Below are 27059 nucleotides of genomic sequence, written 5' to 3'. Positions count from 1 at the left end.
ACACAGGAACATAGAATACCAAAGAACATTGAAATCTAGACAACTTCCAGAAGCCTAATTCTAGGGGAAAACTACTGAAAAAGCAATGGCAAAACTCCCAGGGAACACACCACCTTCATCAGGAGATTATTTTGGATGATTTCTGCCAGTCTACAAGAGGAAGGTAAAATTCCAACAAAAACAAAAAGAAAAAAAATGTGCAGAGTTTGAAACATCATCAACTTTTCCAGTGAGCAAAAAATATACACAAACAGCAAAAATAAGCACATGCTGTGGTTCACAGACTAAAGAGAAATTCCAGCACAACAGAAGACTTTGTGCTCACTTCTCTAGAAGTTAGTGTTATTATTAACACAGACTCATTTATCAAATCAGAAGTGCATGGAAATGTGATCAGTCATGCTGTAAAGTGGATAAGGTATTATTTATTGCTTGTCTAATAAATCTATCAAGGAACCAACCTTCACTTACCTCTTCAATAGACTAATTCAGAAACAAGAGCCCAACTTAGATACAGCGAAACCTGGTATCTGGGCTGGAAGTCACATTTTCCCTAACAAAACCAAAACACTGCCAACTCAATCCAACCCGTCCGACCTGTCCAAACTGACTCAAAACCCAGGCAGTTCCTTTCTACGTTCATTTATCAGTGCTCATGAATCCACCCTAATGCTTATGTTCTTGCACCAGCTATTATGGCACGTTATGTGGGCTCGTGTGTACAGACAAGTGCACACACCCACTGCTGTGGAGGAAAACCAATGCACATGAGAAGATCTTCCAGTTTGGATCATTAAGCCTGGCCACGCTGCCAGACATAAGCCTCAAACAGGGGAGGAGTGACTCTGTATGATTTCTGCATTATCCTCACTCTTGTGATGCTTGAGTGTTTGCTCTCCATATTCCTCGTAACAGCCTAAAGACCAAGATGACAGCAGATGTACCACTCATATCAGGTTTTCCTTTTTTTGAGACAAATGGAGTCAAAACTCTTTTACAAGAGGTTTCTGTTCTCTTCTGCCTTATTAGTTTTGACTTAATTCCTGACAGTCTTCTTCTGTCCACTTGAGAGGCAAACAAGCTAAGCGTGCAAAGGAGACAGAGCAAAAGGATCTGTGTGAGGAGGGGAAAACCCTCTAATCCCTGAAGAGAAGTGTTGCCTTTGCTTTGTCAGAGGAAAGCAGACACTTTGCAGCTGCCACTGGGGCTAAGGGAGGTAAGGTCAGACATGATAAGAAAACTTTGACTCAGGCAAACACTACCATTTCCCAAAGGAGAAATACCTTTAGTAAGATACACAGTACTGCAGACTTCTCTGTCCCCAAAATTCCAGGATGTATTGAGATCAAAAGGTAGGCAGAAGAGGCTGCGCCTTCTGAAGAGTGTCTGGCAAGACAGGATCTCTCCAAGGAAAGAGGCGATCCCTGGAAACCACTGGCTATCAATATATTAGATTAAAACTAGTTCAATACAGTGACTTACTTAACTCTATTTTAAGCCTAAGAACTAAGAGGCAGATAAGAGAGAAAGCAGCAATACGTAACACAGAAGTAGAGTAGCACGGTCCAGTGGAAAGAAAGGGCCAGGAATTGCAATACTCGAGTCCTTTGCCAGACTGTTTAAGCTTTATCTTAAGTACTCTGAGCCACGTTGCCAACTCTGGTGCCAACATGGCTTTTAATTCTGAGTAAATAATTTGGCCTTTCTCTGCTTTAATCTTTGCTGTCATCTGAATAAACCTGACACTGCTGCCCTGCTGGGGATTACACAGTACACAAGCTTGAGCAGGTTCTGCACTAGAGCTAATTGTACCTCCTTCTGTGACTTTCAAACCATGCCATGGGAATGTGGCATCTGTTGCACTCAAGTGCTGGAGCCTGAACTGTATCAGTACTCAGAGGAGAGTGGACTCTTCTTGTTCCTTGTGTGCAAGGAATTCACCTCTTTGTGAATATGTGACATTTGGTTTTAGACATTAGAAAACAATGCTTGTGTTGTCTAGAGCATGTAGTTCTTTGTCTGCCTGTCCCTTACACACAAAGCTGCAAATGCTGCTTTCATTCATGTATTTCTTCTGTGCTTTTGAATGGAGTAATTTTTTGACTTCTGAGCTGCCCTACATTATTCTAAGTTGACAGTCGCTCTTGCAGACATCAGCAAATACATCTACAGACTTGGCAGAAGAAACAAGGTTATCCTCAACATATCTCAGAAACAGTGTTTTAACAAATTGTAAACTTATCATTTGCCTTTGTTTAAAATGGTTTTGAGGGAAAGAACATACCAAAAATAATGCAGGTCCATCTCTAAACCCTGCCAACTCACCAATCAACAGACACACTTTCTAAGACCACCTGTGTGCAGGCTGCATGGTTCCTCCACTACAGAGACAGCAGGTGAGTGACAGGAACCAAGGTTCCATTTGGTGATCTCTTCAGTCTTAAGACCTCTTGCAACTGCAAATTCTCACGTTAAGGATAAGATTTTCCAAAGCAGACTGACTGTAGAGGAAACATCCAGAACTGTTAGCTACTTTTGAAAGTCTTTCAAGTAAATGTGACACTCTACCACACATGACTGCTGAGTAGCTGACATTTCAGAATAATTTGCCAAGCATTATTTATCTTGATCCTTTAGAGAGTCAGACATGTGCTTTACCTGGGGACAGCTCTTGCTTCCAAGTACAATCTTAGTTTTTGTTTTTACATAACCCTTTCTATCTGCTGATCTTGGAGTACCTACAAAAGGACAGAGTGTGTAATTAGTCTGTTACCATGACAGGAACATAAACAGGATAACACTATTTAAATGTGATGGTCAACAACCAAATGACTAGGGAACAAAAGAGGCATTGAGCTAATCTTTGCCCTGAAGTGTGAAAAAGCTGATGAAACAGAAGACATCATAGTTGGTTCTGGAAAAAAAAACCAACTCAAATTTGTTACATGCAAACCTACCTGGAGAGAAGAATTCAGCCCTCTGGGAAACAACTGTGTTGTAGGTATTAATGTTGTAGTCTGTGGTACAAAGAGACCTGAGCAGCGAGCTGAAGAATGGATGAAGTGTGCTAAGAATATGCTTTTAACAGAGAAAGTAAAAAGAGAAGTCTAGTAAGACAGATAGCTTAGCTTAGTTCCTATTGTCAGCTCAGTTTCAAACCTTCTGATTACAGAAGCAGCAGCCCCACTCATCTCAAGTGCTTTCTGCATGGCCAGAACTCCTTTCTGCTAATCCTAAGCACTTCTTAAGACTACCTCTGCTGTCAGAAGAGATCAGAACAGCTGATATAAGGTCCTTCAGACCTCAAATTCTATAACAAAAAAAAAAAGAGAAAAAAAAAGATAAATATGTTAATTACAGTAAGGCCAAAGAGGAAATAGAAGGATTAGCTCCAAATCTGTTAGACAAAATAATGCTTCAAGAGGCATTTGAACATTTCAGTCCTGATTAAGTGGCACGCTTTTGCCTGGTGTGAGACGGCAACAGTGCAGCCCTCATAACCAGACTGTGCAACTAAGCTGACATCTCTTTTGTACTAGTGAACTGATGCAAAGCAGGCTGATTTCATCAGCTACTACTTTCCCATGATATTCCACAGATGTAGAATGAGAGTGGACAGCAGGCTAGATTTCCTTGTTGACTTATACACCAGTCAGTGAAGCACTGCCAACTAGTACCTGCTGAAGATCAGTGCAAGAACCTCAAAAGTCAGTACCTTAGAGCCCTTTATACCTTGTTTGCCATAAAGCAATTCTCGTCTAAGAAAGTGTCCTTGTACAGGAGGTAACTTACACATTGAACCTCGCTCCTATATGCACAATCCTATCAATCATCAACAAATATTCTTCAGCAGATGCACAGGAACCTGGTGACAGAAGATGTAATTTTATTCAGAGTCGGTTTTCACACTGAACGCCACCAAACTGCTGAAAACAACATTTATAGGGAGTTCCACTTACAATATTATTCAGAACGTCAGCGGTGCTTTTGTTATTTCTAAGGAGTGCTTAGATGGAATAGTGTTATCCCTTCAAAAGAACTGGTAGCAATGGAGAGAATACAGCTAGCAAGGTTTACATAAAACTAGCAGTCATGTTATGCTCAAAAGCTTAAGTTTATTGCTCTATTTAATGACTACCACCAGTATTTTTAAAAAGAATGCCAGTTCTTCCAGCTAGCTTCTCACTGAAGGAAATATTTTAAATACAGCAATAAAATCAAGTGGTTTAAAGATAACACATTTTACCACACATTCATGCAAACCCTGCTGACAGGATTTTTACAGGTTCATGGATACAGAATAAACACAAAGGATGTGTACTGCAATATTGGGAAACTTTCCCCACAGTGATGAAATTGTAGGCATAACATTTCAGGCCGTACAAACCTGCACCTACTGATGTCAACGGCAAAACCTCAGTGGGAGCAGGATCAGCCCTTATTGTTCTGAGAGCTGCTTTACCTTCTCCTGATTAGGAAGTGCAGTAAATTCTCAGAATCTCCTGCACTAATAAAAGCTGTGGGTTTTGGTTATTGTTATAAATAAAGATAAGTAAAAATATTTTTAGTAGATCATTACAGCTTCTATTCACAAAACATTTATCTTTCATGTTAAGGGTCCTGCGTACCTCAATTTTTCTCTGCTCAACAAATCACTTAAACATGTGCTTACCTCTAAGCACTAAACACAAACTCCAGTCTTCACAGCCTGACTGAGGTCTAAAAATAGTTTTCAATAATACAGACTGCTGCCCATGCTTTTAAACACTGCTGACCAGAGTAGTGATTAGAATGGACTAAATGATTGTCTATATTTGGCTTGAGGGCAAATTTATCAAAAAACAGCCAAGACATTCAGACTGACATTTTTTTTAAGCTGCCTATAGGATTTGCATTAATTTTAATGAGCACTAGGCACCTGGTCACCTGCAAAGCTTTGAAACCAGTTTAACTTCATACAATACAAGTGATTTTATTACTACACTTTTAATGAAGATAAATTCAAGTCACAAAATTCCTCACCTGATTTTAAACCTCAGATTTCCGGGAAAATTGTATTCGGATTGTGGTCTGACTACATAAAAAGAAAAACTATTTACAAAAATCAGATCTGGTTGTAGACTGAGATGCCAGAATATTGACAAAGAAAAAGTGTGAAGAATTTCTTTTCAGATTAACTTTTACTGTTCACCTCAGATTCACCCAGCTGTCATGATACTGGAATACACTGCTGGTAAGAACTGCAGGTAAGAATTTTACTCACATCATTGAAATATTTTCTTCCCCTTAGTTCTGGTAACAATGGTGGTGGACTGCTTTAGGAAAAATAAACAAGCAAACATGATGTGTGAAACATAATTTCAATGTGAATCTACTTGAATCTCCCAACACAGAGGCTCAGAAGGTTTACGATACACACAGTATTCGGTAATTTTATATGTAAAAACAATCAGAAAGAGGCAAAAAGTTACTTTCAAGCTTAGTCAACATACGGCACATTTCAGCATGACAATTCAAAAAGTTTCACACTGTATTTGGATATATTAGCAATGATCTTTTAAAAATAGCAAACTGAAGACAGTGGATTTTTTTTTTCCTGATTTTTTTGTGTTGCTTTTGTAACAAATGAAGCTAGTATTCTTATTTACAGTATAAATAAGCCTTTTTTTGGTGAAGATTATGTCCTGTCATGTATGTTTAAGACAAGGCGTACCTCAGCTCTTAAATGTCAATGCAAACAAGAGCATAAAAGCAATATCAAAGTAAACCAATATATTTTTCCAGCTAGGACAGCCAGGTTACCATGTGTCTCTTATCAGATCTGAAATACATCTGAATGCAGTCAAAAGCTCTCTTGGTTTTAGCCTTTAGGAATATCATGAACACTTATTCTTCTGCTGCTCTAGAAAGCTGTTTTCCGTACAAACTCATGACATGATGCACAAATTGATACTGTTCACAAGTCTGGATCATTCCTCCCCTGAAAAGGAAAGAAAAAAAGGGGAGGGAAACAGCAGCCTTATTACATGCAAACATATGAGGAAATGGCACATCTAACATGAAGCTTATGTTACATACAAAAGGTCTATCCCAAAACTTTCCGAAATGAGTGAAAAGCACCCGTTGATTGCAGCCGGCTGGCAGTCTGACCTCGAGCTTCATTTTGAAAGCCTCTGCTACCCAAGGAACAGAAGGTAGTCAGAACAGGCATGGGCTTTACCTTCATTTTTCTTGGCAGAGGCCCTCATCCAGTAAGGTACATTCATATTACAGGAGCACCATACTCCAAGCACCATTGTAAACACCATGAAAAGCAACTCCTACCTCAAAGCTCTAGACGGATAGATGGGAGCAGGGGGAATAGCTTATCCAAGAATTCAGAGCTGCACTAGAGACTGAATTCAGGACTATAGAGGGCTTGGCCAGGCCAGCCCAGATAACCGGTGCAGCATACAACTTTCCCACTCTTTCCTCCATGCTAAGTTCACCACAGAACTAGGGGATGGCCAACAGGATTTTAGAACAGACAATGGAACTTTAACAAAAGACAATTCAGATGTATAACTGCACACTTTCATCAGTAAAAATTCCCAGCACAGAAATCTGTTTTGGTTCAGCTTTTATTTCAGCTTTCACTGTTCTCTTTAAAACTGCAAACCTGAAAGGAAATGCAAGCAGGAGCAGAAACAATTTGCTTTTCATGTCTCATTAGTCTGTTTATTTCTGCAAGTAGCATATTAATCAACACATAAGTACTATAGTGGAAGACAAATGCACAATAAGGATAAAGTTGTCCATTTTAAGCAGATTTTACTGACACTCAAAATTCTGCTAAGAGTACCTCATCAGTGATACAACCTCTTGATAATCTATTATGAAAATAATTAAACCCCATGGCTCAGATTCACAGAAGGTGGATGCAGAATCGTGCCAGCGTTGGTGCTGGTACACAGATCCCAGGAACGCAATGCAAAAGGAGGCTGAAATGAGAAATGATGCTGAGGAACACAGGAACCCAAGGGTGACCAGAACCAAGCAGACTGCGTCAGTCTGAGGAAGAGTGTATGTGGTACATTCCCTCAGAAACCTTCACCAAAGGAAATTAATGAAAAGTTGCTTCCTCTGAGCCAAAGGGCCAGCAGAGTGCTAGCACCTTCCATAGGGACTGCCCTCTTCTATGGGGTCCACCTTAAAAATTGTGGAGTGGAGCATCTCCCTTATAAGGAAAGGCTGAGGGAGCTGGGGGTCTTTAACTTGGAGGAGACTGAGGGGTGACCTCATTAATGTTTATAATGTATAAAGGGTGAGTGTCACAAGGATGGAGCCAGGCTCTTCTCGGTGACAACTGATGATAAGACAAGGGGCAATGGGTACAAACTGGAATACAGGAGGTTCCACTTAAATATGAGAAGAAACTTCTTCACAGTGAGGGTGACAGAGCACTGGAACAGGCTGCCCAGGGAGGTTGTGGAGTCTCCTTCTCTAGAGACATTCAAAACCTGCTTGGACACATTCCTGTGTAACCTCACCTAGGTGTTCCTGCTCCAGCAGGGGAGTTGGACTAGATGATCTTTTGAGGTCCCTTCTAATGCCAAACATACTGTGATTCTGTGATTAATTGTGGCTCACGCAGTAAACATACCAGTAAGAAGCAGATGCATGGGCAAGACAACCTCCTGCTTCAACCTCTTACAGTTATTTTGATAAGCAGCTGCTTGAAATAACACTTGACAATGAGCAGGGAATGGTAGGGACCCATGCTCCAACCTCTCATCAATCAGCAAAGGTGGGAAACCCACACTGGAGTTTCAAAAGAAACTACTTCCTAGCTGAGCATCTCCTTCCCATCTGCTCTACATAATGCAATCTCACAGTTGATGTGTTTCTGAGTTCTTCTGTGCTGCACACAGCACTGAAATATATTTATGTCAGTCCATGACACACAAGGAACGTTAGTCATCTCTGGCAATTAATTCCCATGCAATTCCATTAACGTTGAGGTTGCACCCTGAAGTTGTAGCAACAGAAGCACTAGAGTTTCAGACCAAAGGAAATTATTTTCCTTCTTATCTGCTTTCCTGCTATGTGCTGGCTTTCTCCTCTTCCCACACACATGCACACCATGACACGTGTTCACTGTCCAGGCTTTGACACAGAATAGAGAAATTATGTTTTCACCTCTATTTGCCACAGAAACCTTTCAAATCCGAGTTGCAATGCTGAAAAGGACAGCAAATATCTCTCAGCACTGTGAGAAGGATGCAGGAATGACCACTTCCTGCCCTTATTCATACTAGGTTATTTATGACCAACTGTTGACCACTGGTGCAAAGCCCAGCACACAGGATTTTTCTAAGAGATCTGTACAGGAATGAAGGGAAAGAAACATTTTTGCCCTTCACCCCCACAGCAACCTCAAAGGCAGTTCTCAGGGCTAATGTCAAGCCCTGTGACGTGCATTCCTTTACACGTCTGCTCTGGACTGCATCCAACCCTCTTTCCCTAAGTCCCTGGTGACTCCTTCCCATCCACCCTATTTTCCCTAGCCAGTAACCACCAGACAGGAGAAAGAGATGGAGAAGGTCTTCCTTCCTATAGCTGCTAGGACACTGTCTCATCCCCTCACGCTGCGTTTGAAGTCACTCACAGCTTTTGTGGGGGTTTAATGACAATAGTGGATGGCAGCATGACTTCCAAGAGACTACAAACCCCATTTTTCACTCCTAGATGAAACCATGCTCTTCAGTAGTAAGGATGGTGATTTGCTTTCTTTCTATCTTGAGCATTTTTCTCCCATGACATTTAACTGGCCTTTTCCTATCCTGTCCCACCCCTGAGAGGTACATGGTAGCTACAAAGGACTCTGCAGACTTCCTTTTCCTCCATGGCATCCTTTAAGTGGGATCGCCCCTCTCCAGCCTTTGCAAATGACTGCCAGTTCCCCTCTCTCTGCAAAGCCAGTATTTTTAATTGGCTTTCTGTAACAAGCACATTTGTAAGCAGAAGCAGGTGCCTTCGACCTCCATTTGTATGGCTATTTTCCTGTGTAACACTAGTCACAGAGACAAGATACTTCAGATCCAGACAGATATTCCACTGGGCCATGGATAATCAGCAATCACTACTCATATACTGGTTTTCTTTTTATCAATAAGCCCTTCTTTGTCTGGCCTGAAATACATGGAAATAGCCAAACCTCCAGGCTCCTGCGGATCCCTGTATATCAGAGCCTCAGCACAGCAGCAAGCATTTCATTTTCTGCCTCCCACTGAGCATAATTTCTCTGCAATAAAGTTCAGCATGGGGTTGAGGTTCTTTTTTTTTTTTTTTCCCCCTCAGAAAAATCTTTGGTATGTTTTTCGTGACATCTCTTCCCCCAACTACATTTATCATTATGATTAGAGAGAGCACTGAGATATGTTTTGATGGCACTTGAAACCAGTGGGAGAGGAAAAATAACATATCTGGTGCAAAATTCAAGTCTGTTTACTTAATAATCAAACTCAAGGTGGTGTGTTAAGAAATGCTTAACTGGAAACCATTGAATTTCTGGAGATTTTCACAGCTCCTTTCATATGTCTGCAAACACTCCACACTGTGCATGCTCTCCTCCTCCCCACAAAGTCCCAAGCAGCCATGCCCTCCCAACAGTGCTCACAGTTCCAACTACGCAAGGCCAGTTTTCTTTACTTCTTTTGGGAGAAAAGTGCTGATCTGTGCCTATGAACTTAAGTACAGCAGACCTTTGAGCCTTTGCTTTTGTAAGAATGCAGGGCCAACTCTCCAGCTGGTGAAAGGTCATCCCTTGCTGCACTGAGCTATGCAGCTGCACAGCCACGCAGGTTTTGATGCCAGCTGTGAATCTAGCTCAGTTCTAGGGCTATTAATCAAGATTTGCTTCTCATAAAACAGGCAAAGATTAAAGTCAGAACTACTTAGAATAGGAAAACTTCCTTCTAGGAATGTTTTCTCTTGGCCTCCATTTGCCTTTGTTTCTCCCCTCTTCCCATTTGTTTCTCCTTAAGTAAAAATTGTTTTATTTTTTTCCTGGAAAGGAAACAGGCTTTCTTACCTGTCTAACCGTAACTGGCAGGCTGTTCGCAATATGTCAACTATGCCCTCGCTCTTCAGCTGTTTACAACAGACACTAGTTGCAATAAAGCAGCCAGTCCTCCCGATGCCTGCACTAAGGGAGGGAAAAGCAGAAATAAACAGTGGAGATGTTAGAACAGCTTTGGAACGTTCTTGTTAAATGAGCACCATTAAACCAGCAACCACAACCCATTACCCCTTGCCTCCCTCCAACCTTGGTTAGGTGAGTGCTGGCAAATATAAAGCCATAAATAGGAAAAGATACCAACTTCATTGGGACAATCCAATTAAGTGTGAGCCGCTCGCAGCAAAAGGATGAACGCTGCACATACAGTGCTAAAAAATGGACTGCTGGGTACTGTTTGATCTGATATGTCATTGAACCTGTCACTGAACCATTGAAAATAACAGTGAAACAGTATTTCTTAGACTTGGTTTGTGGTCAACACTTGCTCTGAAGGCAACCTTTGCTTTTAGATTCTTAATCCTAACAGCTTCTTTGAAAGCTATTTTCAACCACAGGTACAGCAAAAAAAACCAACAAACCCCTTGCTTAAATAATTAGAGTTAACAGCAATACGGTAAGTGTGATGCCATTTGCAGATCAGATCTACAATCCAGTAATTCTCTGAATCAGTAGGATACAATAAATTCATGAATAAAGAAATTTGTCTTCCCTGAACACCTTCGTATCTGATTCAGTCCCTGCTTAATGACCAGAATTGATTTTATTGTCAAAGGCACAGTGCCATCAAAGTTGTTAATTCTTCTTATCACCTAATAAAAAGCTAGCAGTGAAAGCTTACAGCCCTTCTTACGCATTAAATAATTAAGTGAGCATCCTCAGGAATAATTACTTGACACAACTGCAAGAAATTCTGCCTCCATTTAAATTGCACTGAAGTCATAATACAAAAACACTGGTGAAAAATGTACAGGCAACAATGGAGTTTGCAGTTAGCTGGTGCTTACAAAGTCCTAATACTGTTTGACTGTACAAACAGGTTTTATAAGCTGCATTTATGCTCATTAGGGAAACAGCTACACTAGAATTGTTTTAACTTTTACTACTGAGTGATCAAGGCAATTCTGTGGAAGTTTTGGGGATCTTACCAAGAACTCATCTCAGTCTTCAAATAAATGTGATAGAGGTACCTCCCTGACTTAAAATTTTTGTCCATGAAAATCTCTGGACCTCATGTCCTCACTTCTGTTTTCTTTACTACATCCAGTTTGTTCATCAATACTTCAAATATTTCAGGGATTCAGAGGACTATTTGCTGCATATGGACATATATCAATGGTAATAAAAAAAAGCCCTCCATCTTCCAATTTATGCCATAAACAAATAGACCACAGTACACAGCTCCTGTATACTAATTCCCATCCATAGACCTCAGAGTGTTCGTAAATGGAGGGAACAACATATATTTTTAGATAAAGCAAACAGCACTGAGGCAGCACTTGTCCCAGGACAAGCTGCAGGTGTTTCAGTGGAGGAGACCAAGCCACAACCTTTCCAAGGCTGCCCAAGAGTGATGCATTATCCACAAGACCTCAACAGGACTGCTAGCCTGCCTTTAATATGAAGCTGCTTTTAAGAATAGGGTCAAAAAATGATCAGAGGGCTGGAGAAGCTCTGCTATGAGGTCAGGTTGAGAAAGTTGGGGTTATTCAGCCTGGAAAAGAGAAGGCTCTGAGGAGACCTTATTGCAGCCTTTCAGTACTTAAAAAGGAACTTCTAAGAAAGTTGGGGACAGACTTTTTAGTAGAGCCTGTAGTGATAGGACAAGGCACAATGGTTTTAAACTGAAAGATGCTAGATTCAGACTAGATATAAGGAAGACATTTTTTACAATGAAGGTGGTAAAACACTGGAAGAGGTTGCCCAGAGAGGTGGTAGATGCTCCATCCCTGGAGACATTCCAGGCCAGGCTGGACGGGGATCTGAGCAGCCTGCTCTATTTGGAGATGTCTCTGCTCATTGCAGGTGGATTGGACCAGATAATCTTTAAAGGTGCCTTCCAACCCAAATTATTCTATGATTCTAATGGCTTCATGATTAGGTTTGTATCTATTTTTTCCTTAATGGTGCATTATTTTCACATCACTGAAGGCCAAAACCACAGTGATTATATTCTACTGAGGACCTGCCACAAAAGCCAAAAGAGCTACAATACTCAACATAACATTGGTTTTGGCTGGTGGCTTGCTGCATATAGCACTCTCAAATAGAGGCAATGTATTAAATTCCTTCTTCAACTAAAATGACTGCAACTGAGAATAATCTGAAAGGGTTCTAGTTCACAATTATCACATAAAATACTTCTAAATCCTATCACCATGTCTCTTAATAGTTATCTCAAATAAAAATGCCCCCATTTCTCCACAAATTGTTATAATTTCATGGAGATGACAGCATACAAGAGGACAAAACAAGTATGCAAAGCAAGAGCGACATGGTGAGCAGAATTTTTACCTGCAGCAAATACCATAATACTTCAAGGAGCTCATAGAGTCACAGATTTCCAAGGGCAAAGGGGACCTTCCTAAAAACCATTTGTTTTTTTTCTCTGAACTCTCTCAAATTTGTCAAAATCTGTTTTAAAACACAGGCAGGAAAAGCTGGACATGTGGCATTACATGAACATTTTACCAGCGATAACTCCATATCAGCTTATAGGTTGATCTTTGATGAATTCAGGCTACCAACCATTCATGTCAACAGTCTCTTTAAAAATATGCCCATTGAACGATCCTATGGCTTCTGGATAGCAACCACCTGCCATTTCCTGGAAAACGCTATGTAAAACTAGGTAAAATTCCTTACAAAAATCTCAAAGATTAATTTGGCAAAAATGTATTTTATTGAAACTACGGAGGATTACCCTGGCAAGATTACAGCATGACTTACCAGGCTTTCCACTATTTACCTGAAATAATTGTTTTGAGAACTGACTTGTAGTTTTCAATCACATTTAATCTTTCTAGACAGTGGCAAAACAGGACTTGCTTTTATACTCCTGGAACTTCTTCAATTTTCCAAAAACTTGAACACAGATATAGTAAACTTTAGAGCCTGCGGATCCATTTTTTTCAACACTCTCACATGTAAATCACCCAGTATAGTTGATTTAATAATGGTTAGTAGCTTGCTTAACACATTCCTGAGTTAGTAGCACAAGAGAATGTACTTCATCATGTCTACAAATGATAAGTGTATCATCCTACATCTTTCTAAAGACAGAAGTATCTATCTTCATCTATTTTTTCTGCTCTGTGATTGATAATTGCAATTTTCTCATCAGGCTTCAAACCACTGTAAAGATTTTGCTTCTTCCACATATGCAGTTTTCATCTTTGCCAGGGGCTTTTCACAGATATTCCAGTTTTAGAAGCATTTTTATACATTTCCTGTCTGTTGATTAGTACTTACTGCAATCAGCTTTGCCACTGTTTCATCTGTTTTATGTATTACACTTAAATTATTGCCTTTGGCCTAATGAGGATTTTTTAAAAATCAAAGACGGAATCTATAAAACAGGGAGTTTTGAAGCTTAAAGTTCAATGTTCTCATTTTTCTGCATGCGTCTTCCTACTCAGTTCCACTCACAGTATGTTAATCTTTGGTAACCTGGCCCTTTTAAGATCATGAAAGGCATTATTACTGGTAAGGCAAATAAAATGAGACTATTCTTACTTGTAACTGAGCCACCATCAGCTTCTGTGTTCAAGCTCAGTCTGTATCCAAATGCAACATTTTGTAATAGAAAATTATTGTCATTAAATTTTAGACACTCCAAGCATATTTCAAAAACAGTTGGACAAGATCCCCCCAATATCCAGCTGATGACCAATATGACAATATCTGTACTTTGCCACTGCATGCAAAAGGGTCCTTAGAAATCTGACACAACATTTATGTACCTGCAGTGAACAATGACTGGGGCATTCTTCTCTTCTGCACTCTGCATTGCTTCCTCCACTTCCAGTACTAGCTGTAACAGAGGAGGGGCTTGATCTGGTGTCTTCTGGTCTGGCCAAGACGTGTACCAGTAATGTTTCAGGTTTCTGACTTCTTCTCCTTTCTGTAATCCGGTTAAGACAAACACCACAAAGTTTTAAAAGAACTCCTGGTTGTAAATTGATATTGAAACCTGGCCTTACCTTTAAGAATGAGATGAGCAAATAAACGCTAAATGGAACAGGAGATCCAAAAGGCAAGCCACATAACACAGAAATCAGGATTTCAAATATCACATCTGAACTTCAGTAAACTGCCTTGAAGAAAACACATAATCCTCCCGCCAAAGTATGCTGATCTTTTAGTGCCAAGAGCTGTGTGCAAAACACTCCAGGCAGTCTGTTCCCTCTTGACAGATTCATTCAGCAAAGCCAGAGCTGTGCTTGTGACATAAATCCTTTCATAATGTATTTGACAGAGAGCCAGGAGCCATATCTCTGTCTCTCATAGCTAGATAGATGAAGCAGAGAGATGGGAGCTTATTTTTCTGTCTCTTCTGACAGACAGATTCACATCAGTTTTCTGTCAATTCTACTCTTCTCTTAGACATGGTGAGAAATTCAGAGACACTTTGGAGGGTGGGAATTGTATCCAGCTACAGTCCAGGGCTTTTTGAGAGAAAGAAATTCCATTTCTCTCCATGTCTCAGCATGGCTATGAATATAGCAAATGTGTCATTATCTTTTCTGAGTGCCAAGCAGCACCGTGTGCTTCTGATTTTGCGTGTTCAAATTGACATCCTTCCACCTGATTTCTAAAGGTGCCAAATAAGAACACGGAGCTTGGGGAAACAGCCTTACCCTTTCAGCCATGACATAAGCCAGCTGGCCTAGGGCTAAGCAAATATCTTGAAAAGGTCCGGGAACAGAAATGTTAGCTTCCACAATGTTCCCTTAAACACAGAGCTGGCAAAATTTAAGAGAAGAGGAAAAAAAGAACAAATTTGTCTGTTTCTAAAGAACCAGGTACAAAAATCTGGAAACAGTTTCTGTCACCTATACTCTTAAGTCCCTATGACAGTCAGTCACTAGATGTTAAAAGTGCTCTTTGGTTGACAAAGCTTTTGCATAGCTTCACAGTGAACTAGATTGAGGAAGTGATCAAATCTCTTTTCCTTCTCATGCTGGATTAATTTTCAGATGGATAGATCAAGTTTTCCCCTTTGGCTTACCACACAGGTAAACGCTTGTGTGGGCAGATGGGAGATCGCACAAGGGTAGGAACAAGAGAGCTTGACAAAGAGAGGCTAGGCTTCATTTAGCTGCTCTTCCAGTTTATACTGTGTTTAAAGTGCTCATTGAAGCACAGCCATCAGAACCTTAAGAGTACTTTTAGTTCAGTTTAGGAAAAGAGAGTAGCACAGAGCCTGGCCTTAGATTATTTACCCTAGTGAGAAGATATTCTGCTTAAGAGAGCATAATTAGTTGTCATGAATAGTACTTGCGCTCACTACAGTAAATCTGATCAAGTTTCAACACGGCTCTGAAGCACAAACGCACACAGTTGCTTTTGAATGTGTGATCAAGTGTGAGCCACAGAAGTTATAAACACTGGATTCTTAAGTGGGTTGTGAAAAAATATAATAATGTTGTCAGTAATACTGAGAGAAAAGTAAGTCTCATCTGAAGAAAAACATGAATCACTACATAAAATCACTCATTTGATAGAAACAGTCGAAGTTCTAATGATGAACTCTGGATGTCTTTAGTTTTGTTTGTGCTGTTAACCAGTTTTATGCTTCTGTTTAGAGAAGCCTCACTTCTATGGTTCTGTAAACTTCTGTTTCAAGATGAACAAAATATTCTCTATTGGTGCTTCCTTGGGACTGAGAGGACTTGGGAACACCCAGGAGGAAGCAAGATTTAACTGATGGTTTGAAGTCTGCCATCTCATGTACACTGTTGCTGAGATCATGAGTCAGTGGTTAGACACTGACAGGTTCCTTCAAGAAAGGAAAACACGCCTTGCCCTATTGCCTGAGCATTTTCTAAGTTCCCAAATCTTGCCAAATCCAGTCCCCTATTCTGAGAGAACCATGACAGTCCACCTTGTAACACACGCAGTAATCATAGATTTCTGGTGGTGGTATCATATTTCTGACCACTCCTGTTTAAGGGATAACAGGAGTAAATTCATGGCTTCTCTGGTTTTCACTGCCAAGTCATTTAACATATATATGTCCAGAGCCACAACTCCAATATTGCTGCTAAATGACAAATATACAGCTTGAGGCAAGGTAACCTAAGAAATGGAATCTTTATTTCAGCTCTAAAACTTAGCAGTCCTGACATTTAGGGGTGGGAGGAAAGAGACATTGCCCCTCTAGTACTGAAAACAAAAGCAGTGTTTAACTGAAAAACTAGGATGAGCTAAAAAAAAAAAAAACAACACAACTAAAATTATTTGAGAAGGGAAGGAACTACATCCTTGGAGATGTATATGTCCAATAAAGGGTTTTGTATCATTTGTGATAGGAAAACTTTTTGTTTTTTTCTGGCTATGATTGGGAAAAATGTGTGGTATCTGTACTTCTTTCCTTATGACTTTGCTGTACTCTGCTACCCTGGCTACTGTTTTTCCTTTCGGTTAGTGCCTGAACATACTGACTATGACAACTCTGACAAATAATCTGGCTTTCAGTTTGCTGGTGGTTTTTTTGTTTTGTTTTGTTTTTTCCCCCTCCGCCCATGGGACCCACAGTTATATACACAGAAAAGATATACTCATATCTGACTCTAAATTCTGAAGCTCCTTCTTTAACGTGGAGAGCTTCACCTAAGGAAGAACTGAGTAGGGACAAGAGAATTTGGGAAAACACTGAGAGGTTGCTGTTGGAAGAAAACATTCTGCAGGGATGAGTATTAGCATGAAAGGTACTTGTGGGATGGGAGAATGGCTTATTACGCTTCTGTTGTTGTATATAAGCTCTTCAGGACTGTTTTAATGTTTTGTGCAACACCTGTTAAAGTGATACTGGGTTTTAAATATGCTACTGCAACTCCAATATTAAAAGCCATTCCTTTGCAATTCTCATCTGAACCCAGAAATGGCTATTACCTGAGAAGAAAAAAATTATCTTTCCATAGGGAGAGAATAAAATCTCCTTCCAGAAATATAGAGGGAAAGTTTTTTCTTTTTATTGAAGGCAGGGATGAGGAAGAACATTTCCAACTAAATCTCTAAAGTTAATGTCAAGCTGAAAAAAAAAAGTGCAATATTCATTTAAAATTAAAATGCCATCCTCAACAATTTAAAACTATTACAAAAAACTCTTCTGGCAGACAGTGTAGTTTTTTTATTGAGGAAATTTTGTTTTCTCACCAGAACTAAAAAGTGATCAGTTCTGTTAGATGTCAGCACTCCAGCAGAATAAATCTTTGCATTATTCTTGCTGCTGAACTGTAGTGTTTTGGATAAATTGTACTTAAGACCTCTGCGAGTCTGCAACATACTTGTACTTCTTTATTTCCCACTTGTCAGGGACTGTGATTTTCTCCTTGCTGCCTTTGCCAAAAACATGAGTGACAGACATTCCATACTCTCAATCCAGACATGGGATTTCATTTGCTGGCTTTCTGCCTATTACCATATGGCTGAAGAGACTTGAAACTGGTTGGATAAAAGGAGAGTTCTTAAGCTTGGAAGGAAATTGTGGTGTTATACTGAGGTCAGCAGTAGATCTGGTAGATGAAATATGTATAAAGTTTATGTAAATAGATTTTTTTTTTTTTAAAACACACAGCTTGACATTCTAGAACCTAGCAATGAAAACAGTTGTAAAATAGGACTCTGGTACTTTAGACCAAGTAGCATCTAAGTAGTTAAAAAAATTAAACCTATGTTTAAATCTCCATCTACAAGATGATAGAATGGTTACTAGTATGTAAAACTACATATACAATTAGTTGTAAAGATACTAATGCTTAGAAATGGAGAAAGCTGTGGTGCAAGTGTTTTTAAAAGTCATCAGCAGTTTTAGTGTCTAGAAGTGGAAAGATATTTAAAGTCAACTAAATCACTCCATGAATAAATTAGCATGGTACCTATTAAAAGGGGTCAGCCATGGTGAACAGAAGTGCTGCTACCACACCACTGACAAGTGCCAAGCAGGCCAGCAGTTCCACTGCTGAGAGAAACTGAAAACAGGTAAACAACATTCAAAACCCTTTTGCTAGTTCTCAACTCCCCTACTTCTTGTTAACAGCATAAGTCATCTTAGATATAAACAGCCGGTGGGTAACCAGCAGCCTGACAGCAACTTAATAATGACCATAAAATGACAAGAAGCACAACCTCACTAATTCCTAAGGGTGTCCCCATACTGCAAAACATGTAAGATGCCATGCAGGTTAAAGTTAGTAATTAGTAACCCTTTGCCTAAGTCCATGGCTCAAAGAATAAGCAAGCCTTTGAATTTTATAGAACATCATCACAGAGCTTAGTGGGTTATTCCACAAGCGTCGTCTGTCTGACTTGCACAGGCTGGTAAGAAGCCGTCCCTGAGCTAACGTGTCACTCTAAATGACCAGTCAACACAGAAGACACAGGCACAGAATGAGTCACCAGTTTCTTCCACTGAGTGAAGCCTGTACTACGATTGGCCTGTTAGCTTTTAGATTGTACATTTGTGGTCTAAATCTGACTGCTTCTTTTACTGTAGTGTTTGTGTGTGGGTGAACTGGGCAAAGCTATAATGACTTCAGTAATGCAAAGTTGTATTTGCACAGCATAAACTGTGCAAGTTTCTAAACAACTCTCCACAAACATCTCCATTTAATGGTTTAGACAGCTAAGTTATGTAAGTACATTGCAATGATTTACCTTTAGGGTGATGAGCCTTAAACGGTAATCATCTGCTTGTATGACTCGGTTAACTGTGATTTCTATTCCTTCATAGGTGACTTGTTCTTCTGGCCAATATTCTGTGCATTTCTGTGTGCAATATAAAATAAATCTGGTTACGGAGACATGAAAGGAGGTTCATTTTTGCTACTCTGAAATTGGATATAGCACATGCGTAGGTAAATACGAATGACTGTTGATTCTATAAGTACAAGCTTTCATTTTGTAAACCGGGACCACATTTCAGGTGATTTTTGCTGCATTCATAATAGCCTAATTGCACGACTTAAAAGCACAGATCAGGTAATGACTAACCAATGCTTTTAAATATGCACATCCTTATTTATATTTAGGCAAGTGCTGTGCATTTTGAAGGTTCATTAGAAAGGCCAGTGGCCATGTACCTGTGTTTTTAGATTAAAATAATAATTGATTAGTATAATGCTCGCTAGTTAGGAATATCTCTGTGGTATGTACATGTTGATATTGAAAACCAAAATACATTTTCTCTATTTTCTACACTCAGAGAGCATTAACCCTTTATAAGCTGATCATTTGGATAGGTTTTTGTACAAAAGAACACAACTGGAGATGCTTTGGGTATTAGATTATGAACCAAAATCCACTTTAAAGGGACACTGAGATCCTTCCAAGCTAAGGAACTAAAAGGAAGCAATAGCTATTAGACTACTCCATTTGATTTTGCCAAAAAAAAAAAAAAAAAAAATTAAAAAAAAAAAAAAAATCAGCCAGCACAACCTGACAATTAGAGAAAGAAAAACTATAGTCCATTTGCAAATCTACATTGTGGTACTGATACACTAGAAACGAGTAGGTAAGAATTTGTGAACACTCCTATCCTGGAAGGAGGACTGAAAGAGACTGTGGTTTTCAGTGTGGTGGTTTCTCTTTAATCAATATGCAAAGGAAGAGACAAACACTTCAACATAGCGCATGAACTAGTTCATGGACAAGGAATGACATGAACAAGGCAGGGTCCGAGAAGAAGGCTCCATTGTGATAATGGAAGAAGCAATCTTGCTATCACAGGAGAATAAGAATACGCTCCTGGACAAACCCAGCTAAAGATGCTTGTAAACTTCCTATTTTACACAGCTGTACACAACCTTGAAGAAAGCAAGTTAAATCCTTTTGCTCTCCTCCACCAAAAATAATTTCACTTCGGGAGAAAGACAAAACAACAGAAAAGTATCTTGCAAAGTTACTGAGCCAAAATTTTTGCATGAGATAATCAGTGTTGTTCCATCTGCATCAGTTAATAACCCACTGGGAATGTGGCCCACTGTGTCTCTGTAAAGTTATTTACGCAGATTGCGTTTTTGATTCCTCCCCTCTTAAACTGCAGAATCCATTGTAAAAATTGTCAAGAGCACTAGCAGCTATCAATAGCACAGACGTTGCTCTCCTCAAACGAGTGGAGTAAGACTGCCCACTCATTTTTGTGGGCTGTCTGTCAGTTCAGATTCAATGTGACAGAAGGCTGAGATACAGAGCTTTTAATACTCACATTAGCAAAGTCATTGCACCGAGGAGGAACACAAAGCCTCTGTCACTAGCATCATTGCTGAACAAAGGTTTTGGTTTTGAATATACGTACTTCTGAGTCCTGCTATTTGTATTTTAATACATGTGTTATGAAAGAAAGGGAATGAATATAGGAGAGATTTTCATGAAAGGACTTGCCCTACACTTATGGCTAAGATTCCTGACACCATTTAATTTTTGACACAAAAGGTATTAAAAAAAGACTCAGCGGCTCTGTTATGATAGACAGGCTGTGGCAAACTCCAGCTATATAGGGCAAGAGCATTGCAGTGCACTGCTTCCCAAGACTCATGTGATGGTTGACATACTTGGTCAGTGTGGATAAGAGGAAACATAGATGTGAAGGTTATTTTACATTCCTGTTACACAATCTTGCTATGAAAACTGTAGTGGAAGAACTTATCACCAGATGTGTCATTCAGGACCAGTATTTCCTCTGCACCTTCTTCTTTAAACCTCAAAGTCCTTATATGATTCTGGTACACTATGTCAGGACACTTTAACATCTTATTTGCCATAAACTGCCAACTCTGCCCAACAAGCAACTTGTTACTTCCATGTTGCCTCTCAGACAGAGGCAGATGCGAGTTTAAAAAGTTATTGAGAAGAAAACATTTAGATCAGCAACATACCGTACTTTACATCAGCAACGACTTGACAGTATGCAGCCAATCAGCTGGCTGTAATAACTGACCATTTTTAACTTGCAAAGCATGACAATTTTGTGTCTGTCTTGTTCATGTCTTTTTCACTGAAATCCAAGGTGAAATTTATTTACTTCACAACTGAGGAAAGCTAAAGGTTTCTGCATATGCATAATTATGGGCACTAAGTTTCCAGCTAGCAATCAAGCCGTTACAGCTCTGTGTACATGATGGAAGTAAGTCCATATTCTTGGGCTTCTAAGTGTCTAAACCCTTTTCTCCAAAGGAAACTCTCACCTAAATTACTAATGGGTCCTTAGGGACAAGCTTTGGCAAATACTGCTGCTGCAGCTTAAGGAACACTATTTGGATATCTCCACTACACCATGCTGCCAGTGGTGAAGGAGGATGCAGAGCCCAACACATGCCCAGGCTCCTTTCTCACACCTTACACTGCTAATAAAGGCAGACCTAGGCTCAGCTACCTGTCTGTGAACTGAAGCCCAAGCACATGGTTCTTGCAAGTCTGCTGTGGGGAAAATATTTCAGCAGCTAAGTAGTGAACAACTGGAGGGCAGCAGTATTTTAAACTGTAAACAAAAATCATGCTAGGTGGATTAGCAGAAACACTATGACAGTTTAATTTGAGAAATCAGGTGATGAATAGAAAATTCAGCATCTTAATTTCTGTATATTAGAAGCATTTCCCAGATGCATTCAGGAAAAGGTGCTCCATTTCCAAGTCAGTTCTAGTTCTTGATTATGGCAACTAGAATCTTTCACAAGTCAGAGACAGCCTCAATGAAATTTGGATATAAACACTGATCATAACAAATGCATGATAAAGCAGTACCAACTCTGTTGATTAAAGATATGCAACCTTAGTAGTTATGGGGTACTACTGTTTTTGATTCCTTTGAAGGGAACTTGAAAGACTGTCTGCAAATAGAGCTGGGTTTGGAGAGGTTTCAGGCCAGCTGGGAGAAGAAAAATGGCAAAACCAGCAGTAGGCTAAGTTAGACAGCAAAATAAGACTTACAGTAAAGTGAACTGAAAGAGAAGCCCACATCTTCTCTGAGTCTGAAGAATTTAATGCTGGGTCTGATCACTCAGGCCACTGAAACAACTTCTGTTCTCTGGCTTAGCATCTGTGCTGAAAATATCTGCTAGAGTACAGATAAAAATACAGACTATGTAACACCATTACCTCATTCATCTCTTCTATATTGGTAATCATGACAATGATGGGAGAACGCTCCTGCCACACCATTCTCCAGAAATCACTGACAGTATTAACTATCGGTCCCTGAGTAGCAATATATACTTTTTCCTCGCCTCCATAGCCCTGCCAACAAAACAAAAAGAGATCAGTTTTAACAGGGATGATCACCACAACCTTGAAGGTTCAGTCTTTAAAACACACAGCTACCACTGGTTGGAATGGTGACTCCATGGCATCAGTTCTTCCCCTCTCTCTTTCTCTCTCTCTCTCTCCTGCACGTGGGTACATAGAGCAAAGGCACACTATGGACTCACGTAATTCCAGCAATGAGTGTCCAACAGCCTTGAGGGGCCTCTGGTGAGGGCAAGAGCCTTATTCAGGCTTATTATCCAGCATCTTGGTCAGGCCAGCTGACAAGCAATTTGCATCAAGAAATGCAGAAGTGCATTTTTATCTGGTCTGAACCTGTACAGTTGCACTTTGAGAACTGTTTTTCAGTTAATATAAGCAGGAGAGAGTAGCAATCAGTTCAACTAGGATGCCTTTAAAAGCCAGTGGATGTTGCAATTCTGTTTATATTAACAGTGGCTGATACAGGCTAAGCAGACATGTTGGACTATTCAGCTCTTACCCTGATGTAGTTAGCATTGATGTAAGAGCTAAGGGGGTCGTCCTGATCAGCTGAGGTAAGGCACACTCTGCTGTGAGGATCTGAAAGGTATAAAGACATAAGTAATAGTTTATCAGTTGCTCTGAGGAGAGAGGGACACAAGATAATATCATACAGCATTCATGGCCATCAAAAAATATGTGAATGGCCTTGGAGAGCTCTCATGTTAAAACATTACCATAAAAATGGGGAAAGGGTGGTTGGGGTAATTTGCCTTCTGATAGTTTTATCCCCTGCTGAAGCCTGCTTAACTGTTCCTGTTGCAGAGTCAATGTCCCAGAGTGATTCTGGAAAAGCAGTCTGCTGCTCCAGGAAGTTATTTCTCAATTTGTTAGGTCAACAGACTCATTCTGGCTTGTAAGACATTAGAATACTGTTTGTGAAATGACAGAAATCAGCTTTTCTCCAAAACCATAAACACACATTCCTTGCGCACAGGCGAGACAGATGACAGTAACTGTTTCCCTGCTTTGTCTTGCAGTGAACTAAACTCCAAGATGTTCTATTAACATCTATCTGGACTTCAGCAAGTCTATTTGGACTTCAGCAAGGCCTTTGACACTGTCTCCCATAATATACTCCTGCAAAAGCTGGTAGCCCATGGCTTGGACAAGTGTACTCTACGCTGGGTTAAGAACTGGCTGGAGGGCCAGGCCCAGAGAGTGCTGGTGAATGGGGCTGCATCCAGCTGGCGGCCAGTCACTAGTGGTGTTCCCCAGGGGTCAGTGTTGGGTCCAGTCCTGTTTAACATCTTTATTGACGATTTAGATGAGGGGATTGAGACCATCATCAGCAAATTTGCTGATGACACCAAGTTGGGAGGGAGTGTCGACCTGCTGGAAGGCAGGAGGGCTCTGCAGAGGGATCTGGATAGGCTGGAAAAATGGGCTGATTCCAATGGGGTGAAGTTCAATAAGGCCAAGTGCCGGGTGCTGCACTTCGGTTACAACAACCCCCTGCAGCGCTACAGGCTGGGCGCAGAGTGGCTGGAGAGCAGTCAGACAGAAAGGGACCTGGGGGTACTAATTGACAGGAAGCTCAACATGAGCCAACAGTGTGCCCAGGTGGCCAAGAAGGCCAACGGTATCCTGTCCTGTATCAAAAATAGCATGGTCAGCAGGACAAGGGAAGTGATCCTTCCCCTGTACTCTGCACTGGTGAGGCCACACCTGGAGTATTGTGTTCAGTTCTGGGCCCCTCAGTTCAGGAAAGACATTGAAGTGCTGGAGCGGGTCCAGAGAAGAGCAACATGACTGATGAAGGGACTTGAACGTAAGACCTATGGGGACAGGCTGAGGGAGCTGGGCTTGTTTAGTCTAGAGAAGAGGAGGCTTAGAGGTGACCTCATCACTCTCTATAACTACTTGAAGGGAAGTTATAGCCAGGTGTGGATTGGTCTCTTCTCCCAGGCAGTTAGCAATAGGACAAGGGGGCATGGGCTTAAACTCTGCCAGGGGAAATTTAGGCTGGATATTAGAAAGAAATTCTTTACAGAGAGAGTGGTCAGGCATTGGAATGGCCTGCCCAGGGAGGTGGTGGACTCGCCGTCCCTGGAGGTTTTTAAACCGAGACTGGACATGGCACTTAGTGCCATGATCTAGTAAACGGACTAGAGTTGGACCAAGGGTTGGACTCGATGATCTCTGAGGTCTTTTCCAACCCAGTCGATTCTGTGATTCTGTGAACAGTTAAAGAGAAATTAAAGAATATTAACAGGTTCCTGCACTTTGCATAAGTCTCTTGAGTACTTGACTGTCCCCCACTGGTGCTGTTTATGAGGCATTATTCTTGTTTTAGTAAGAGAACAAATGAAAACCTGATTCCATCTAAGAAGCTCAGTCCAATTCGCACTGAAGTCAATGGGAGCTGTTCCACTGATGTTAATGTGAGCTGACGCAGGCTCACGTTTATCCACCTGGACCAGTACTACACAGTTTGTTATCACTGATAAGAAACATCCTCCTGATAGAGGCCTCAGAAAGCAGCAACAGTGTATATCACCAGGAGAATATGAAAAATAAACCACAGATGACTTCATTAAAAAAAAATCCAGCCTGCTTAGAAACCAGAACAAAATAAAAAACATGCAAAAATAGTGTGATATTGGGTATAGCACAAAGGACTAAGCACACAGTAATTTCTACTGTACTACAAACAGAGGCTCTGCATGAAACACTGTCCTCAGAGAGAATGGATTCATGTTATCTATCATATGATAATATAATCACAATCTGCAAAGATATTAACAAAGATACTGTTTTACAGCACAGAAGTACTGAAATCAGTGAGTTCCTCTTGAATACAGTTCCCTTGTGCTCAACCTTGCTCACCTCTTTAGTACTGGGGAGATGGTGAGACAACAGATGAAATCTGGTTTTTAATCAGTAATTCTGACAGCCTGCAACATGTCACACCATTCACACCATTAAAAAGGTGAGACATTGTTTGCCAGATATTAAGGGTAGTTAGACACCTTGCATGAAGTTCCTTTGCCTGGATTTTATGCAGTCATCCATGGAGTGGATGCTGAAGGCTGAGTAGCGATTACATTATTTTCCCCTACTAATAATAGCAATAATACTATGTTGTCCATCTCATGGTGGGTCTTTATGGAGAAAAAAAGACTGATCTAAAGAACTCTACCAACAGGCCACAGACTCTTAAGTGTGGGCTTCTTTCAGTATTCTTCAACTGCAGGAGAATTGGAGTTACTTTTCACTGTGAACGTTTTTATTGTATCCACAAATATTAAAAAATTATTCAGAATCTTCTTTTACTTTAAATTATAATACTTGGCTTATGATTTTCCTGTTAATGTAGTACTTACATTTATTAAGGTAGTATTGTTAGCAAACAGTTTCAACCTTATTTTGTATAAGAGAGGCCTATTAGCGTGATGTTGACACAAGAACTCGCACTAATTTGCAGAAAGTGTAACTGAAGCTGAATTGCATCTCTTAGAAATATACGAACAGGAATACCTCCTCTTAAAAAAACCAAACCAAAACATAACAAGACTTTTAGAGTTAACAGTATGAATTTCAAATTTTCAATAAAGAGGCATTTAAGCAAAATCAAATCCTACTCCTAACGAAAACATTTCTCCCACGACAACACCAGTGCACAGGCCAGATTCAAGAAGACACCACACCCTTAAAAAAGCAGAAATCAAATTATACGTCAGCTGTTTTTTTCAGTCTCTTTATGGCCATTTTGTGTTGATACTATGCCTGACAGAGGAACTCACTAAACTTAACTGAAATGTTTTGAACAACTTAAAATGGTGTAAAAGCAACCGAGCTATGTAGAAATTTTTAAAAGTGTGTCTAGACACTACTGTTGAGATCAGGATTCAACGAGATTAATATACAACATGCTCCAATAAGTTCTTGCCATCTCTGGAATTCTCTAACAAGAAGATCCATTTCTATATATTCAAAGAGTGCCTCTAAACATCTTGGAGAAAAGTTATCGTTTTCCAGGAAATGCCATAGGATGCATCCCCAGAAGAGGACTGTCTGAAAATAAACAAATTCATAGTTACAAAATATCCAAATCAACATCCTTAGCTGGGCATTTTCCCAAAACCACTCTTCCACCATCAAAAAGCCACCTTCTGTGCAAATTTTACTACCAAGAGCAAAACTGTAGGATCTGCAAAAGGAATTTACCACAAAAGAAATAAAAACGAGATGAATTTGAGACTATTATCATGCCTTTCACCACAATCAAATCTAGGAGTGCAAGTAACTGATCATTATGTTAAGTGACTGCTTACCTTCTAATGATAACTGCCTAGATTGCTTCTGGCAAAGCAGCTGGCAAGGGAATTTTAGTTACTTTTTAAATTCAGGTTTTGGGTTTGACTCTAGTTTGGTAATCAAGCATTTACTGTTCCTTCTGAAATCAGCTGCTCTATTGCAGCTTGTTCGGCAGTTCCTGCCACTAGTGCTTTCTGCAGAGCTTGGAGAAACGCTATAGGTAGGGCTACATTTGGTC

At 40.2% G+C, this 27059-nt stretch overlaps 1 protein-coding gene across 1 annotated transcript in view; it reads right to left on the bottom strand.

Moving 5' to 3' along the window:
• Nucleotides 1–4095: 4095 nt before the first annotated feature.
• Nucleotides 4096–27059, bottom strand: part of PTPN5 (protein tyrosine phosphatase non-receptor type 5) — an 89878-nt gene continuing 66914 nt past the window's right edge. The window contains 6 exon segments of the mRNA XM_065065226.1: nucleotides 4096–5980; nucleotides 10073–10186; nucleotides 14020–14180; nucleotides 18938–19048; nucleotides 22376–22513; nucleotides 23022–23101. Coding sequence (XP_064921298.1) covers nucleotides 5887–5980; nucleotides 10073–10186; nucleotides 14020–14180; nucleotides 18938–19048; nucleotides 22376–22513; nucleotides 23022–23101 — 698 coding nt within the window. The 3' untranslated portion in view covers nucleotides 4096–5886.

The sequence above is a fragment of the Columba livia genome, chromosome 5, assembly GCF_036013475.1.
Source record: "Columba livia isolate bColLiv1 breed racing homer chromosome 5, bColLiv1.pat.W.v2, whole genome shotgun sequence".
In the NCBI taxonomy this organism is placed as follows: Eukaryota; Metazoa; Chordata; class Aves; order Columbiformes; family Columbidae; genus Columba; species Columba livia.
The sequence above is the reverse complement of the archived record's forward strand: the minus strand, read 5'-3'. Positions and strand labels throughout refer to the sequence as shown.